This window comes from Molossus molossus, unplaced genomic scaffold (assembly GCF_014108415.1).
Source record: "Molossus molossus isolate mMolMol1 unplaced genomic scaffold, mMolMol1.p scaffold_m16_p_10, whole genome shotgun sequence".
In the NCBI taxonomy this organism is placed as follows: domain Eukaryota; kingdom Metazoa; phylum Chordata; class Mammalia; order Chiroptera; family Molossidae; genus Molossus; species Molossus molossus.
Window position 1 is genome coordinate 50396689 of NW_023425345.1, and position 17972 is coordinate 50414660.

At 47.7% G+C, this 17972-nt stretch overlaps 1 protein-coding gene across 1 annotated transcript; it reads left to right on the forward strand.

Moving 5' to 3' along the window:
* Positions 1-229: 229 nt before the first annotated feature.
* Positions 230-9439, forward strand: LOC118623162 (tubulin alpha-1C chain). The gene is made up of 4 exons (XM_036250654.1): positions 230-354; positions 3648-3870; positions 4248-4396; positions 8346-9439. The coding sequence occupies exons 1-4, from the start codon at positions 352-354 to the stop codon at positions 9318-9320; spliced, it is 1350 nt and encodes a 449-aa protein (XP_036106547.1). The 5' UTR covers positions 230-351; the 3' UTR covers positions 9321-9439.
* The last annotated feature ends 8533 nt before the right edge of the window (positions 9440-17972 follow it).

Consider the following 17972-nt stretch of genomic DNA (forward strand, 5'->3'; position numbering starts at 1 on the left):
CCCGCCCACTCTCTGGCCCTAAGATGTCTCCACCCCTTCCAGGTTCTTCTGGCTTCATCCAAGCAGTTTGGTTTGAACTTTTGAACCCACCAATCAGCGCCACGTGCCCATCCCCTCTCAGCCTGCCCTTGTAGGGCGGGGCGTCCCACCTGGTGCAGCGCAGCTGGAGGCGGGGCCGCGGAGGCCCCGCGGGGTTCAGCGCCCGCCCACTCCGCAAGTAAGTATATAGGGTGCGGCGGGCTGGCTGTCGGGTCACTTCTCCCCCAGATTCCTTGGTAATCTGTCAGTGGGAGGTCCTTGTTGCTGTTCCCTCGCCTTTTTCAGCCCCGCGGAGCCCTACAAGTCTCAGTTATGGTGAGTGGGGGGGTACGGGGATCCCTCGGCGGTGGTGTGGGGGGCGGAGAGAGTAAACAGCCCGCGTGGGTGGTGAGACCTGGGTTGCACGTGGGACCGCGTCCCAGACGCCGTCAGGCAAGCTGGCTCCTGGTGACCAGGCTGGGAAAGCTGAGTTCACCAAAGGGACTTCTCTTTGGGCGGGAAGACGCGGCCCAGGCACTGCTCTCCGTGGAAGTGGAAAGCCCTCTTGATCCTAGGGAGAGGGTATCGTCCTAGAGCCTGCCACCGCCCAAGGACGGCTAGAGAGCCTTTACATTGGCCCCCAAGGACTTGCGAAAACTAAAAATCCCTCCCTTCCCATTTCCCCAATGACCTCACCTTCCCTTACGCAGTGGAAGCACCTGGAACACCTCTTGCGCTTCCGCACGGAAGGTGACTCGCTGCTGAGTCACCTGTGGCGGGGCCCTAGGGAGAGGTTCCAACTGCACCAATCCACCTGAAGGCTGTAGGCAGGCTCCTCCTCATGCTGTCCAATCCTGTATTTCCGGTGTTCGTTTAGAGGGCTGTTTATAGCTTACTCCAGGTTTTTAAAAACAAGCCCATGAAAGGATTTTTTTCTTGCAAAACCACAGAGTAAACTAGTACTGACGATGTATTCTAAGTTTTAAAGAAACATGAAACTATACACTTGATTATTTTCTATATAGCTTCCAGAGGCGTTGAAAACAACTAAGAGAGTTTCTGTTGGTCTACTTAAGCCATGTTTTAAAAACAGCATTTGTGTATCAAATGTTTCAAAATAGTATCTTAAAAAAATACAGTGAATAGTCCACAAGTTACATTCTTCAGAGATTACCACAGTTACCGAAAGTACGAAAGTACGAAAGTACGTCTGACTAACAACTTGCTTGAGTACTTTTCACCAAGCAAAACCAAAAATGCTGGTAAAAGTGTGATTCAGAAAATTGTGGGGCTGGTGAAAGCAGCGATTTTCAACCATGTACTGCAAGAAACATGAAGAGGTCAGGGGCACTGACCTCTTTTCCCTTAGATTCTCAAATAGGATGACAACAGCCAACACAATAGTTCTACAGTGTGAATGAATCAAAAGTATACCTATTTTTGCTGGCCGATGTGGCTCAGTGATTGAGCCTCCACCCATGCACTAAGAGGTCACTGGTTCAATTCCTGGTCAGGGCATATGCCCAGGTTGTGGGCCTCATCCCCAGTGGGGGGGCATGTAGGAGGCAGCCAATCGATGTTCTCTCTCTGTCTCTCTTCCTCTGTCTCTCTAATATAGCAATAAAAAAATTTTTTTTTTAAAGAATACCTTTTTTTTTTTTTTTGTCAGATGGCAAAAAATGTATTTTTTTGTTATGCTGCAGAATATTAGTAATTAGTCTGGGTGCCATGAGATGAAAAAGGTTGAAAATCACTGGTTTAAAGGGTAGGAGGTGACAGCAGCAGACCTATTTCAGCAATCACAGGTAGGGTTTTTTTTTGTTTTTGTTTTTCACAAGAGACAGTGCCTGCTGCCCAGGCCAGGGTAGCTCAGTTGGTTGGAGCATCCTCCTGATACTCCAAGATTGTGGGTTTGATGCCCAGTCAGGGCACATATAAGAGTCAGCCAACAAATGCGTAAATAAGTGGAACACCAACTTGATATCTCCCCTCTTTCTCTAAAGTCAGTCAATAAATAGAGACAGTGGCTGCTTATCCAGTTAAAGCTAAACTAATAGACTCCATCACCTGTGTCTGTCTCTCCATCTCCCTAGCGGCCATGGGGTAGTGGAATCAATTTAAATGAGGAATCGGGTTAGACTGTTAAACAATGAAAGAAAATTTGGGGGCTCAAGAGGTTTCAATAGAAGATGTATTTTATTAGATTGTGAGTATCATCTCAGATACTTGATCTCCTTGGGCCAGGGTCTGTCATGGCCAGATCTCTGGTTCTCTCTAACTTTCTTGAGCTGTGGAATTTCCAAAGTCCAGTTAAAGGTAAACATGATGCAGTGGTGACTAGTCATGGGTTCATTAGAACAACTCCCCTTTCTCCCACAGTCCTAAAGCTGGGTGAGTAGATACAGGTGACCCCTGAGCTTGCTGGTGTGATTAGGAGACCATGATTGTTTTATGGGAAGTGTAGATGGGAAGGAGGGGACCACAGTCAAAGGTAGTGAGTGATTAGGGTTTTATTATCTCAAGTTATAAAACTAGACTCTCTGAGATCTTAGCTGGTATTGAATTTTCCTTAACTAGTTGCCTATTAGTGGCTTTTAAAAACTTGAAACCCTCTTATTTGAGGAAAATGGGAGATATTTGGTGTCAAATTTTTGAAAGTCCTTTGCCAGTCCCCAAAGTAGCTAATCTGATTTAGGATGAACTACAATAAACACCCTTTTTTGTTTCCCTCTTAAGTCTATGGGTAGAGATATTCACTGCCTTGTTTTACTAAACAGGAATAAGTTAGGTAACATCAACGATTTTTTTCAGCAAATGAAGACATTTACTCAATAGTATTGTTGAATTCTTGAAACTGTAGACTTTTCCCACAGTGTGAAAGATATTTGTACATTGTACTAGGAAACTGCTGAATTTCTATTGTTAGTAAAGTCTTGGTGACACTTCTAGCTTTTATTACCATGTGTCTCTACCCCTCCCTCCCCTCCCTCAGGAGTGTTGATAGTGAAGGAAAAATGTTCTTCCTTAAGATTAAATTCTTCCACAGGGTTAAAAAGCTACCTCTGACCATTTTTAAAAATACAACTAGCTGCTGCTTATCTGGCGTTTTTCTTTCCTCTGTGAGTAATATGGCTGTAGTTTGCTGGTTTAAGCTGGTTTTAAAGGGAGAGGGCAAGGTCTTGTCTTTTAAAGAATAGGATTAAGGAGGAACCAGAATGAGCTCAATAGTTACACAATCTCGCAGAATGAATCACAGCTGAATTTTGCATGCCCTTAAGGACTCGGTGAACATATTTTCCAGGGGTGGGGAATGGGGGAAGGATGGATTTCTGTAGAGTAGCTTTGTCTGAGATGGGTAGAAACCTGACCTCTAATGTGGCTACAAAGGAAGGGTCTGGTTTCTAGTCTGCCTAATAATTCATTAACATATCTTTGATTTTTCCCAAACATTTTCTCTGAATTAGTCTATCACAAAAACTGTTGCTTGTGCAATAGTACTGGGGCTGGAGAGGCCTTCAGAAAGGTGATTAATCCATCCTGAAGGCTAATTAGGCATTTTGGTGTGAATCATTCCTAAATGTCCCATCTGATGTCTCATGTTCTGACATTTTCCTTTCTTCCTCCCACAGCGTGAATGCATCTCCATCCATGTTGGCCAGGCTGGTGTCCAGATTGGCAATGCCTGCTGGGAGCTCTATTGTCTGGAACATGGCATCCAGCCCGATGGCCAGATGCCAAGTGACAAGACCATTGGGGGAGGGGATGACTCCTTCAACACCTTCTTCAGTGAGACAGGCGCTGGCAAGCATGTGCCCAGGGCAGTGTTTGTAGACCTAGAACCCACAGTCATTGGTGAGTTGACCTCAGTAACCAGAGTAAGATCCCAGGGGTCTGGCCCTGGCCAGTTTGGCTCAACAGTTAGAGCATTTTCCCTCAGACCAAAAGATTTCGGGTTTGATTCCGGTCAACGGCACATACTTCAGTTGTGGTTCGGTCCCTGGCCCTGGTCAGGGTCATGCGGGAGGCAACCAATCGATGTGTCTCTCTTACATCTATGTTTCCCTCTCCCCATCTCTGAAGATAAATGGGAAAATATCTTCTGGTGACGATTTAAAAAAAAAATTTTTTTTAGGGGTCTGGGACAGGAGGTGTGTCCTGGGGCTCTGTTGAGGCCCTGGGGTCAAGAAGGCTTGTTGATGATGGGTGGCTACTTTGGTTCCCTTTTCCAGATGAAGTTCGCACTGGTACCTACCGCCAGCTCTTCCACCCTGAGCAGCTGATCACAGGCAAGGAAGATGCTGCCAATAACTATGCCCGTGGGCACTACACCATTGGCAAGGAGATCATTGACCTCGTCCTGGACCGAATTCGGAAACTGGTAAACACAGTACCTTATTTATTTTTTTAATTTTTTTTTTCATCCTTACCCAAGGATATTTTTTCATTTTTTGTTCAGAGTGGGAGGAAGAGAGAGAGAGAAACATCGATGTGAAAGAGACACATAGAGTGGCTGCCACCCGCACAACCCAAACAGGGCCGGGGACAAACTGCAACCAAGGCACATGGCCCTAACGGGAACCGAACCTGGGTCTTTCTAGACCATCGGCCGACACTCTAACCGCTGAGCAAAACTGGCCAGGGCCACAGTACCTTATTTAAAGTGGACCAGTGAGTCTCGGGTTTGATTCCAGTCAAGGCCGTACCTTGATTTCGGTTCATCCCCGGCCCTGATCAGGGTTGTGCAGGAGGCAGTGTTCAATGTGTCTCTCTCACATCCGTTTCTCTCTTTCCCTCCCTACCACTCTATCTGAAGATAAATAGAAAATATCCTTGGGTGAGGATTAAAAAAAAATTAATTAAAAAAAAATTTAGTGGGGTTAGAGTTTTAAGCAGACCATACCACAAGAATCATTCTTTGCACACTAAAGTAGCCCTTAGGCTCTGGCCAGTGTGGCTCAGCTGGTTGAGCATTGTCCTGTGCACCAAAAGGTTGCTGGTTCCATTCCCTATCAGGGTACATGCTGGGGTTGTGGGTTTGATTCCCCAGTAGGGGACATGTAGGAGGCACCTGATCAATGTGTCTCTCTCACATCAATATTTCTTTCTCTCTCTCCCCCTCCCTCCCTCCCTCCCTCCCTCCCTCCCTCCCTCATTTCCTTCCCTCCTTCTCTCCCTTCCACTGTATCAAAAAATCAGTGGAAAAATATCCTTCGGTGACCTGACAAACTTGGTTGAGCAGTCAGTGGTTCTCAACCTTCCTAATGCCACGACCCTTTAATACAGTTCCTCATGTTGTATGTGGACGGACCCGCCTGGAGACGGATAGAGGAGCGGTGTCTCGGTTCCAAAGACTATCGGAAATATGCGTTTTCTGATGGTCTTAGGCAACCCCTGTGAAAGGGTCGTTCAACTCCCAAAGGGGTTGCGACCCACAGGTTGAGAACCACTGGGTTAGATCCTCTGCCTGAGGACCAAAAGATTTTCGGTTCAATTCCCAGTCAGTGGTGCATACCTGGATTGCAGGTTCAATTCCCGGTCCTGGTCGGGGTTGTGAGGGAGGCAAACAATTTAAATCTATCTGTCTGTCTCTCATATCAATGTCTCTCCCTCCCTCTCTTCCACTCTAAAATCAATGGAAAAAATATCCTCGGGTGAGGATTAACAAAATAAATAAAAATAAGTAAATAAAACAAAATAGGCCTTAGCCTGCTCACTAAATAACTGGATTTCTAAACCAGACAGACCTGGGAATGGACTACTATTTGGGATAGGGATAAGTGCTTTTTTGCCTATTTCTATGTTTTAAAAGGCCAATTTGGGCAATTGCTCATTCAGTGGGGGCATTTTGCCGGGAGTCATTGTGAGAACCGGGGGGCCTTAACAGCTTAACTGACATAGAAGACCATTAAACATCCTTGTTATATTAATCAGTCACCTTAGCTACTTCAAGCTGAGACATCAGACATCCCTTTTTAGGTTATTTTTAGTCACACTGAGTGAGTTAGGTGGCTGACTGTGACATTTAACTAAATGACCAAATTTATAAAAAGAAAGATCTGGCCCTGGCTGGTTTGGCTCATGGGTTCGAGTATCGGCCTGCGGACCAGAGAGTCCTGGGTCCGGTTCCTGCTAGGAGTACATACCAAAAAAAAAAAAAAAAAGAAAGAAAGAAAGAAAGAAAGATCTGGACTGGTGCCTTATGTTAATACAAAAAGTTCAGAGCTCAAGATGCCAGTATGACACTGATTAGAAATGACTGTCCAGCAACGTTGAAAGTGGACTCGGGGGAGCTCCTTTATTATAGAAGCAAGTATTGGTTATTGAAACTAGGAAAGCATTAAGATATAAACATAAACAGTAGGCCCTGGCTGGTTTGGCTCAGCGGTTAGAGCGTCGGCCTGCGGTCCTGAGAGACCTGGGTTCGGTTTCCGCTAAGGGCGCGTACCTCGGTTGCAGTTTGTCCCTGGCCCTGGTCGGTTGTGTGGGTGGCAGCCACTTGATGTGTTCCTTTCACATCGATGTTTCTCTCTCTCTCTGTTCCTCTCTCTCCCTCCCACTCTACCTGAACAAAAAATGGAAAAGTGTCCTCGGGTGAGGATAAAAAAAAAACAACAAAAACAAACATAAACAGTAGGCTTGCTTTTCTAGGAGAGCTCAGGGCAATGTGGACTTGCCCTGTGGTAGAAAAATCTTAGGCAATCGTATTCCTATCAGTAGAGTTGATAACTGTTCTGTTTTGGGTCATTTTTAATTAAGAGTCTGGCAGTCAGCTGACTCTTTGCTTCTTAAACATGTGGTCAGCTTGTAAGTAATTAACCCAAACTCAAGAATGAATGCTTGGGTAGAGTAGCTTGTTAAGAAAATCACACACTGAGCCCAGCTACAACTGGTCTATCCCCCTCCACCCCCCCCAAAAAAATGGCCTTGCATCACTTGTGGCTTTATACTTTCCCAAATGTTTATCATAGTCTCCCCAGCAAAAGTGGGTTAATGGTTCCTGTGTTTGCAAGTGAAGCTTCAGCTGCAAGCACTGACTTAGAAATCAGGACCCACCTTTAGGGACAGGTAAGCCTAGTAAAAGCCATTGAGGGTCTAGGAGTGAAGCTCATTAACTACCAAAACCATTGCATTTGTCCTTGGTGTTACTACTGTGTCCATATGAGGTTTAACGGATGTAATTGGTATACTAGAGTCTGCCCTGTACATTTATCTCATTCAGTGTAGGGACTCACTGGAGAAGTGAACTCTGAGGGTTTGGTAGAGAATGTCCACAAATCTCTGAGCACCTTTGAGAAGTGTGAGTTGTTAACAGAATACTTTGTTTGAAAGGTCAAAATCATCTTTTCAGAGTTACAGTTTGCTAACCAGAACTGAGCGACAGAAAGCCCCAAAGGTCTTAGGGAACCGGGAATCACCTTTCCCAGAATGACTGGGCTTTCGGGTAACCAGTGCTCGCTGTGCCGAGCACCGTTCCAAGTACTTGTTTGATTCTCAACAATCTGAGGTAGATTATTCTTCTCATTTACTAAATGAGAAAGCCAAGACTAAGAAAAAAAATTTGGTCAAAGTCACACAGCAAGGACCTGGTAGAGCCGGATCCAGACCCAGCCGGACTCCAATACCACGGCATTCAACTTGGCTGTTCTGTTGTATTCCAGTTCAGAAAGCAGCTGCCAAATCTTTGTGAGACGTCCATTGTACAGAGCGGTGGTCCCAGGCCTGCCCTTGGTAGCTGTCCAACTGATAAGAAGTTGCCCTTGTTTGCGGTCACAACAAGGGCACCAGAGGTTGCCCTCCAGTCACTAAAACTTGGGCTCTGCATTCATTCTAGACCTCATGATTCTTCCTTCAGAGATTAAAATAGTTCATTTTAAAATAGCCTTTAAAAATAAAATAGCCTTTTAGCAAATTCACCCTTTCCCAGGAGTTGACTGAAAAGTTTTTCTGAATCACTTAGCACTTTGGAAGCTTTTTGGGGGGATGTAAGTTAATCCTCACCCGGGGATATTTTTCCATTGATTTTTTTAAGACAGAATGGAAGGGAGGGAGAGAGAGAGACATCGATTGGTTGCCCCCTACATGACCCGGACGAGGCCCAAACCTGCAGCTCTGGTGTGTGTCCCTGACCAGGAATAGAATCCACAACCCTCAGTCCACAGGCCGATGCTCGAACTGCTGAGCCAAACCAGCTAGGGCACTTTGGAAGCATTTTACAACTGCTTCTTAGCAAATATTCAAAAGATTTTAAAAATCTCAATCAATTACAGGTTTAAAGAAGTCATTGCAGCTTTCACCAAGGCTGAAATTAAAACTTTTTTCTTTTCCAGGCTGACCAGTGCACAGGTCTTCAGGGCTTCTTGGTTTTCCACAGCTTTGGTGGGGGGACTGGTTCTGGGTTCACCTCCCTACTGATGGAACGTCTCTCTGTCGATTATGGCAAGAAGTCCAAGCTGGAGTTCTCCATTTACCCAGCCCCCCAGGTTTCCACAGCTGTGGTTGAACCCTACAACTCCATCCTCACCACCCACACCACCCTGGAGCACTCTGATTGTGCCTTCATGGTTGACAATGAGGCCATCTATGACATCTGTCGTAGAAACCTTGATATTGAGCGCCCATCCTACACTAATCTTAACCGCCTTATTAGCCAGATTGTGTCCTCCATCACGGCTTCCCTCAGGTTTGATGGAGCCCTGAATGTTGACCTGACCGAATTCCAGACCAACCTGGTGCCCTATCCCCGCATCCACTTCCCTCTGGCCACATATGCCCCTGTCATCTCTGCTGAGAAAGCCTACCATGAACAGCTTACAGTAGCAGAGATCACCAATGCATGCTTTGAGCCAGCCAACCAGATGGTGAAATGTGATCCTCGCCATGGTAAATACATGGCTTGCTGCCTGTTGTACCGTGGTGACGTGGTCCCCAAAGATGTCAATGCTGCCATTGCCACCATCAAGACCAAGCGCAGCATCCAGTTTGTGGACTGGTGCCCCACTGGCTTCAAAGTTGGCATTAATTACCAGCCTCCCACTGTGGTGCCTGGTGGAGACCTGGCCAAAGTACAGCGAGCTGTGTGCATGCTGAGCAATACTACGGCTATTGCTGAGGCCTGGGCTCGCCTGGACCACAAGTTTGACCTGATGTATGCCAAGCGTGCCTTTGTCCACTGGTATGTGGGTGAGGGCATGGAGGAAGGAGAGTTTTCTGAGGCCCGTGAGGACATGGCTGCTCTTGAGAAGGATTATGAAGAGGTCGGAGCAGATAGTATTGAGGGAGAGGATGAGGGTGAAGAGTATTAACCTGCTGGCTGCCATGTTACACTCCGGCATCTTGGGACTGTCTTATTTCTGTTGTTCTGTGACGTCCATTGTGTCCTAAACTTTGCAATAAAGGCAATATCTTCATATTGAATGTCAAATTGGCTTCTTCTGTATCGCAGTATATACTTGCCCCACTTTTTCAAGGCGAGTTGGACATGGAGGCCGGCAGACCGTCCGTCTGATCATTTCATCATTTCCAGTGGCTTCTGTGTGCAATGTGTTGTGCTAAGTGGTTTGTCTGTTTCACTTAGACCTGAGTTAGTGGATGGTGATGAAATCATTTCTTAAAATGAGGCTACAGACTCAGATAGATTAGGCCAGTGTTTCTCAAACTTCAGTGTGGATGTCACCTGTGGATATTAAAATGCAGATCCAAATCTGTAGGTCTGAGGTAAGAATGCAGACACTGCATTTTTCAACAAGCTTCCAGCTGGTTCTCTTGGTCTGTGACCGCATGTGGGAGAGTAAGGGGTAGGTAAACAGGTAGTAAGGGGTGGAGCCAAAATGAAGTAACCAGCCAGACTCATGACCATTGCCAGTGTTTAATAAAACACTTGAGTCACATGGGAAAGACTTTGGAATTGTGCTGATATATTCCGTACTTAGCCAAAACCAACAATGGCAAATAAGATTGTACTTTAAGAAGTTACTGCTTAGAGAAAGTGAAGTTGGCTGAGACACCAAGTTATAAGTCAGAGGTGGTTGTATTGGTACTTGAGCCAGTGTAGGTCAGGAATACTTGAAGTGGGGGAATAAGGAAAATTGAACAATGGTGTGTATGTAGGAAAGACTGGAAAGGGAAGAGTTCCCTAATTTGGATCCTCTTCCAAACACCTGGAAGCAGAGTGGTCCTTGAGGCGGGCAGGAGGACCTATAAAGTAAGGGTAGGGGAAGAAGGGGCATTAATGTGGGTGGGTGGAGAGCTTGGCCATTGGTATCAGGTGCCAGTGGTGTGGCCTATAAGGTTGAGCTGAGCAACGGGAAAGGACAAGGATGACCAAAGGGCCAGGCCTCTTGCAGGAGGGAGGAACCAGTTTTGGCACTTGGATGCTGAGCGGAACTGCCACACAGTGGCAGGAGGTGGAGATGGGTGCAGAGCTCCAGCCTGCTCACCTTTGCTCCCTGACTGACCTTACTCTGATGGTGCTCAGTTACCATTTTTCTTTCTCCACTGGTGTTTTCACCCTTTACCCCTTGCTCACCTCTGCCCCCTGACTCTTAGAGGAGAGCATCTAAAATGTGCCTGTTCTACACCCAGCGGGTGTGGCTCAGTGGTTGAGCGTTGAGCCACGCACCAAGAGGTCGCCAGTTTGATTTCCGGTCAGGGCACATGCCCAGGTTGTGGGCCAAATCCCCAGTGGGGGGCGTGCAGGAGGCGGCCAATCGATGTTTCTCTCTCCCCTTATCCCTTCCTCTCTCCTTAAACAAATCAATAAAGAAAAAAAACTTTTTTAATGCGCCTGTTCTATCTCGGAGCAGGGGGCACTGCGCCCAGCCTGAGCTTCATCCTCATGCTCAGGGAGGGTCTCAGCATTCACCACGACAGCAACCCTGGTCTTTGCCCTTCAGGACAAAACCCAGCCCTGCCCCATCCTTGAGTACAAAGCCAGCTATTCCTGCTTATCAGATGGGCCAGATTCCTCCTGCAGCCAGAGCATGGGGAGCATGGGGGGGTGTCTGGGATGAAAATGGACCTGGGATAGGCCAGCAGCTAGCCCAGCCACCAGAGGGGCACCGGGAGGCCTTCCCCACCTAGGACATCTGCCGATCAAGTGCCGGAGGAAAAAGGACACTCAGGTGAGAAGGAGCAGAGAAATCATCCACCTTCAGCTGAGTGTGACATCCATGATACCTGGGAGGTGCATTCTCTGAGCCAGCATTTCCCAGGAACGGAGCCCCAAGAATGGAATTCAGGGGCTCCCTGGGCTAATTACCCCTGGCCAGGAGCAGTTCCTCCAATTACCTCAGTAAACCTTACAGGTAAATTCTTTGCTACACGTGCCAAATATGGAAAGGTTGGAAACCTTGAAGCAGCTGCCATGATGCCCAGGTGAGAGAATTTAGTTGAGAAGAAATATTCTAGTAGAACAGAGCCTGGGAAAGGGTTTCTTGCAGTGAAGGCATTCCCCTCCGGTGTTGGTGAGACTGAATAGAAGTTAGCCTGCAGCAAGAACAAATACACCCCGAGGTCTAGGTCACTGCTTTGTGGCTGACAGGCATCCGATCTGCCCTGAGCACAAATGGAAAGGATGGCCTCATGCTGCAGTCACTGCTGATGGCGCTGAGGCTCGATGGGATTAATGGAGAAAGCCTAAGAGGGTGCAGGCTCCGAGATCGGCTGGGGCTCCAGATTCTGGCTGTGCGGACACAGGGCATAGGCTGCCCTCTCCTGACCTGACCAGAGGAACAGTCGGCTTCTACCCCATGGAGGCCACTGGCCACTGAGGGCCCAGTGGGCCCAGGCATAGCTGTTTTGAGCCGGGGTAAGGAGGAAAGGATCACTGTGAGGGCCAGTGTGCTGGCCTGTCTCCTGTCGTCCTAAGTGTTTGGGGAGCAGCTGGCAAATGCCTCCGCCCTGGTGGAATTTGTCAAACAGTCACTGTCTGGGCAGAGGTAGCCAGGGTTTGAGCTCTGAGAGAGCCTGTCTTCAGGCCTCAGATTGCTAGAAGGTGTGCGACAGCCCAGTGTGGTTGCGGGAGGAAGGGGAGACTCGGTGGAAGTGTTCATGATCTTCACAACACCCTGTGAGGAGATGTTATACCCATTTCCACAGCTAAAGGAGTCAAAGCTCAGATTAAGTATCTAGCTCAAGGGTACAGAGCAAGTGGATGAACTGAAATTTGACCCCAGAACTCTGGTCACAGCCCTTGTCGGCCTTTCCCATTCTGGGTGAGAAGGGCCACATCCTAGGGCGAGTCCGGCATGTGGCCCACAGAGGCCAGACCCGTGTGCAGCCCTGGGCAGAGCCGCAGCCACTAAAAGGAGATCTGGCCGCTATCGATTGTTGGGTCAGCTCCCAGGAGCCCCGTTCCGGGGCCCATGTGACAGCACACTAGTCCAAAAGAGCAAAGCCAGCTGGTCCCCACCAGCCGGACTGTAGCCTTCCTAGTGAGGGGGCTTTGTTGTCCCGGCTTCCCTCTGAACTCAGGGAATCAATTCTCAGATCATGGAGATAATGGTGTCCTTGCTGTGTAGCTGTTACCACCTCCTGGACTCCTGCTGACCAGACAACAGCCACAGGGCAGACAGGACAGCTCACACCAGCACAGCACAGGGGCCAGAATGGTCACCTCCCGCCAGCCAAGGCCACAAGGTGAAGCTGGCAGAGGTGACCCAGGCAGCCGGCTCCAGAGCCAGTGCCAGGGCGCTGTCAGGTAGACACAGGACATAGAAGGTGGGGGAGGGGGAAGGCTTCCGCTTTCAGCCCTGTTAGAAAGTCCCCCTTTACTGACATCTCATTAACCTGTCACTGTCCCATTCACTCCAAGAGCCCGTGTCTCTGAGTTTGTTAGTCCTGGGAGCAGGTTCTGGGAAAGTGGTTCTTTCCTCTTCTAATGCTCCACAGAGTCTGCACAGGAGGGAAATGCTCAGCGGCAGAACCTTGTGGAACCAGAGCCATGTCTTCTTTATTTTTATTTTTTTTATTTTTATTTTTTATTTTTTATTTATTTATTTTTTTTTAATCCTCATCCGAGGACATTTTTCCATTTTTTGTACAGATAGAGTAGGAGGGAGAGAGAGGAAGAGAGAGAGAGGGAAACATCGATGTGAAAGGGACACATCGAGTGGCTGCCACCCGCACGACCAACCAGGACCGGGGACAAACTGCAACCGAGGTACATGCCCTTAGCGGGAACCGAACCCGGGTCTCTCCGGACCGCAGGCCGACGCTCTAACCGCTGAGCCAAACCGGCCAGGGCTATTTTTATTTTTTATTATTTTTAATTTTATTTTGGTTACAGATGTTTCTCCTTTTTTACCCCATTGACATCCGCCATGTCTTCTTTAGTCGTAAAACAAAGTGCTCTCCAAACACCTGTCTCCCTAGTACAAGACATTTTCTCTTCAAAAAAAATGAAAACAAAATCTTAAGCTTTCTTAATTACACAAGGGTTTTGTCTACATTCACAAATTAATTTAATTCCTTGGGGTGGATAGCAATTCAGTCTCACTACTGTCACCCCTCTTGACCCACACTCTGTCTTACCAAATGTCATTTGGCTCACAGCAGATGTCCAGCCAGACCGCAAACTAATACTGAAATGCCCTTGGCAATAGTAATCATGTCTGATTATACTACTATGACAATCATTTCTGTTTTTAAGTTTCATTAATTTGGGAAAACCTATTTGGTACAAGTCATTATGCCAGGTACTACACTGAATATATTTAACTTCTTTGTCCCCCTCAGACTATAGACACAGATCATATTGGCACCCCCTAATTCAAGGCAGTATATGCCACATATCAGGAGAGATGGTCACATGGTGGCCACTATTGCACATCTACCCCAAAGCCATCCCAGCTGGTGGTTTTACCTGCCCACACAACCCGGTTCTGTTCAGGTGGTGCAACCATGTGCATCAGCAGAGGCTGGGCCTCCCCGCCACCAGGATGAATCTCAGTCTAAGTCAATCAAGGTAACTCCTGGACAGGGATTGGTTAAGGAACCAGCATGTGATGCAATTATGGAAAGGAGAGGTGAGGTAATGTCTGCTGGTTGGGGGCTGGGGCTGGGGTTGGGGGGAGGGGAGTTCTTGGAAAATTTTCCTTGCTCTTAAAAAGGAATGCAGCCCTGGCCAGTGTTGCTCACTGGTTAGAGTATTGGCCCATGCACCAAAGGATCTCAGGTTTGAGTTCCGGTCAAGGGCACAGCCCCCATCAGGGTTTGTGTGGGAGGCAACCAATTGTGTCTCATATCAATGTTTCTCTCTCTCTCCTTCACCCTCTCTCCCTCCCTTTCACTCTGAAAATAAATGAAAAAAATAACCTTGGGTGAGGATTAAAATAAAATTTTTTTAAAAAGCAATGCAGGGAAAGAATTATCTGGTTTGCAACTTTTGGATAATATTGTGTGTGCACATGAGGCTTGGTTGCTGTGGTCATCTCGTGACCTCAAAGGGACAAACATGAGGACAGAAGCTAACACTCTGAGCATGACACAGCAGAAAGATGAAAAGCACCTGGGTCCTTGCCTGGCCAGAGTGGCTCAGTTGGTTAAGTATCGTCCTGTGCACTGAATGGTTGTGGGTTTGATCCCTGGTCAGGGCACATACAGAAGGCAACTGATCAATGTTTTTCTCTCACATCAATGTTTCTCTCTCTCTTCCTCTCTCTAAGCCTGTCCTCAGGTGAGGATTAAAAAAAGAAGAAGAAGAACCTGGGTCCTTGATAGGATGTTGAACCCCTGAATTAACCAGCCCTGAAACTCCTCTGCCTCTGAGTTTTCCATTATGTGAGATTATAAATCCCCTTATTGTTTAGGACATTTTGAGTTGGGTCTTCTATTGCCTCCTGCCAAAAGCATTCTAATTAATATAAAAGCCTTACACGGTAATGCAGTAGTTCATAGAGACGTTTAGTAAAATAATAATACTGCCCTGGCTGGTTTGGCTCAGCGGTTGGAGCATCGGCCTGTGGACCACAGAGTCCCATGTTCAGTTCCAGCTAGGCCCTAGCAGCTAGGGGCACATACCAATCAATCAATCAATCAATCAAATAAAAATATTAAGACCCTTTTAAATTTATATAGCCCTTTTGAGTTCAAACATTACCCCAGAGAGAATTACATGCACCCTTTCCTTTCCTCCGTTTTTGGCCTTCCTCTGGCCACACTTCCTAGTCAACCAAACTGATCTGCTTCTGGTCAGTGTTTCTAAGAATCTTGGCTGAACTTAAACCATAAATTGAAAGCACACAGAAAATATCTGCTGGCCTGGAAAATGGCCCCTCTCCCCTTTTACATGCAACTGCTCACGGAGCCATAGTCTGGCCTTCAGAGTACAGAGGAGCAAGGAGGCCCCGCCAGGAAGCCTACCCCAGGAGTCCAGGACCTAAAGCCTATGGAGCTTTGAGCTGCCCTTACAGACAAGGGGGGGGGGGGGGAACCAGGTGACACTTGGGACAAGAACCAGCCCAGATTCAGGGGACTCCTGGATGTGAATAAGGGTCACTTGACTGGCTATTCCCCTGTGTGGAGGGACTTGGGTCCTTGAGAGTAGAAAGCCTGAGAGATTTTTTTCTCCATTTGCTTTTCTCTACTTTCCCTCCTTTCTCCCCTCTCTACCTCACCCTTCATCTTCTTCTCCCCCCACTTCCATTTCTCTCCCCCACCCTTTCTCACTTACCTCCCCTTTCCTGGCTCCATTTCCTCCAACACCTCCCTCCCTCCCTCCCTCCCTCCCCTCCAGCCATGCTCCAGAGCAGCCTGTGCTGCAGAGAGTCCACCCGGAGAAAGGGTACAGCTAGCAGAAGGCCATGGTCAGGCTGGATATCCACTGGCCCTGGCCGGGCCCAGGTGCGAGGTGAGGGCCTGCTTGGCCTGCAGGCAGAGGGCAGACAGGCCGTTCGCAGGACATCAGACTCTTTGAACTTATCTGTCCAGCTGTCACCCGGCCTCTCCCTGCAGGAGATGGGGTGAGATGGATGGCAGTGTCATGATTGCAGGAAAGAGCCCCCTGCAGGCTGGCCTGATGGGCAGGAGTCCCTGTCCTGTCTCCTCTCTTCATGCTCAAGCCCCTGCCTGGGTAGGGAGGGGTGACCAAGGCTCCCCACCCAGGGAGCCAGGGCACCATCCCTTCGCAGCCCATGGGATTGTAAGAAGGGCCTCCCATCTCAGCAGCTTCTTTAGGAAAATGAGGTTGGGGTGCCTGGGTGATCCCAGAGTTTCCCACCTGCTCTAACTTTCTGGGGTTGCAGGCTGAGGGGTTCGTGGCAGTTGTGTAGAGGGAGGAAGGGAGTCTGTCATGTGGGTAGCCTAAAGTCTGCGTCTCCTCTGCCCTCCTTGGACTCCCTGACTGTGGTCTAGTCTGAACATGGACCCTTCAGCTGGGGATGAGGTCACATGGATCTTCCAGCTCACAACATCCCAAGTCAGGTGGTTCCACTTTCCCCACCCTTCTTTCCCCTTTCTGCATGGGGACTGCCTCATTCTCACCTGGAGGATCTGGGGCATCACCATGGGAAGGAAGAGCTTAAAGCTCCTGGGGCCAGTGCTCTGAGACCCATCACAATCTTTAATAAATGCTTCTTTTATTGCCTACACCTCTGCTCAACTACCGACATGCCTGGAAAGAGCATGAGAGATCACTTCATCTAAGCCCTTAATTTTGCCAGCAAGGAAAGCAAGGTCCAGTGACCGGCCCAAGCCTGGAACCAGTTTTCTTGCACATCGTACGCTGGAAGGTGAAGAGAAACCCTCATCAGGCACAGTCTCTTAGAAGAGCCCTGCAGACTCAGGTGGGGACCAGGACGAGAACCTTGGCTTCTAGTCTGATAAGTGATGTCACTAACTCTGCAACTGCTCCTTCTCTGTCTCACTCGCCCAGTAGCCAGAGCCATTGCCTTGTACCATGTGACCGTGAAGACAGTGGGACTGACCACTGGAAAGGGGTCACAGACGGCATGACTCCTCACCCCTACAGGCTCCTGCAGGCACCTCCTAAGAACAAAAACATCCCCTTACACAGCCACATTACTATCTTCACACCTAAAAACAGGAATAAATCATTCCATAGCATATAATAGACAAATTTCTTCAGTACCCTTTATTTTTCTTTGAATCCAGGATCCAATCTAGGTTTGAACACTGCATTTAGTTGTTATATCTCTTAGTCTCTTTCTTGTCTAGAACAATCCCCCAACTGTAGTGGGTTGAATGGTGGCCCCCCCTAAAAAGATATGTCCACATCCCAGAACCTATGGCTATGACCTTATTTGGAAATGGGAGTTTTTGTAAGATGTAATTAAAGACCTTAATATTATCCTGGATAACCTGGGTCCCCAAATTCAAAGACAAGTGTCTTTATAAGAAGGAAAAAAGCCTGATCGATGTGGCTCAGTGGTTGAGCATCAGCCCATGGACCAAGAGGTCGCCAGTTCGATTCCCGGTCAGGGCACATGCCCAGGTTGTAGGCCCAATCCCCAGTGGGGGGCATGTAGGAGGCGGCCAATCAATGTTCTCTCTCATCGATGTTTCTATCTCTCCCTCTCTTTCCTTTCCTCTCTCTAAAAATCAATAAAGAAAAAATATTTGGAAAAAAAAAAAAGAAGAAGAAGGAAAAGACATAAACACAGAGGAGGAGTGTGAAGGCAGAAGCAGAGAAAGATGAGAGATGCAGTCTGGAGCCACCAGTAGCAGGAAGGACTCTCCCCTAGAGCTGCTGGAAGTACAGCCACACCAGCATCCTGGTTTCGGATGCCCAACCTTCAGAACTATGAGAATAAATTTGTTGTTTTAAGCCATCAAGTTTGTGATTTCTTACGACATCCTTGGGAAACAAATAACAAAAATAACAGAATTCTAAAGAGTCTAGGAATCTTTGACTTATAGAATGTCCCAAATCTGAAATTGTCTTGACATTGACCTTTTAAAGTATTAAATCAAATCAAGTCAGTCCTCTGCCTAAAACC

What these genes read in the sequence shown, in the direction of transcription:
- LOC118623162 (XM_036250654.1), top strand. An exon ending in CCTAGAACCCACAGTCATTG is followed by an intron (nt 3,871 to 4,247) that starts GTGAGTTGACCT and finishes TCCCTTTTCCAG; the next exon opens with ATGAAGTTCGCACTGGTACC. An exon ending in TGGACCGAATTCGGAAACTG is followed by an intron (nt 4,397 to 8,345) that starts GTAAACACAGTA and finishes TTTCTTTTCCAG; the next exon opens with GCTGACCAGTGCACAGGTCT.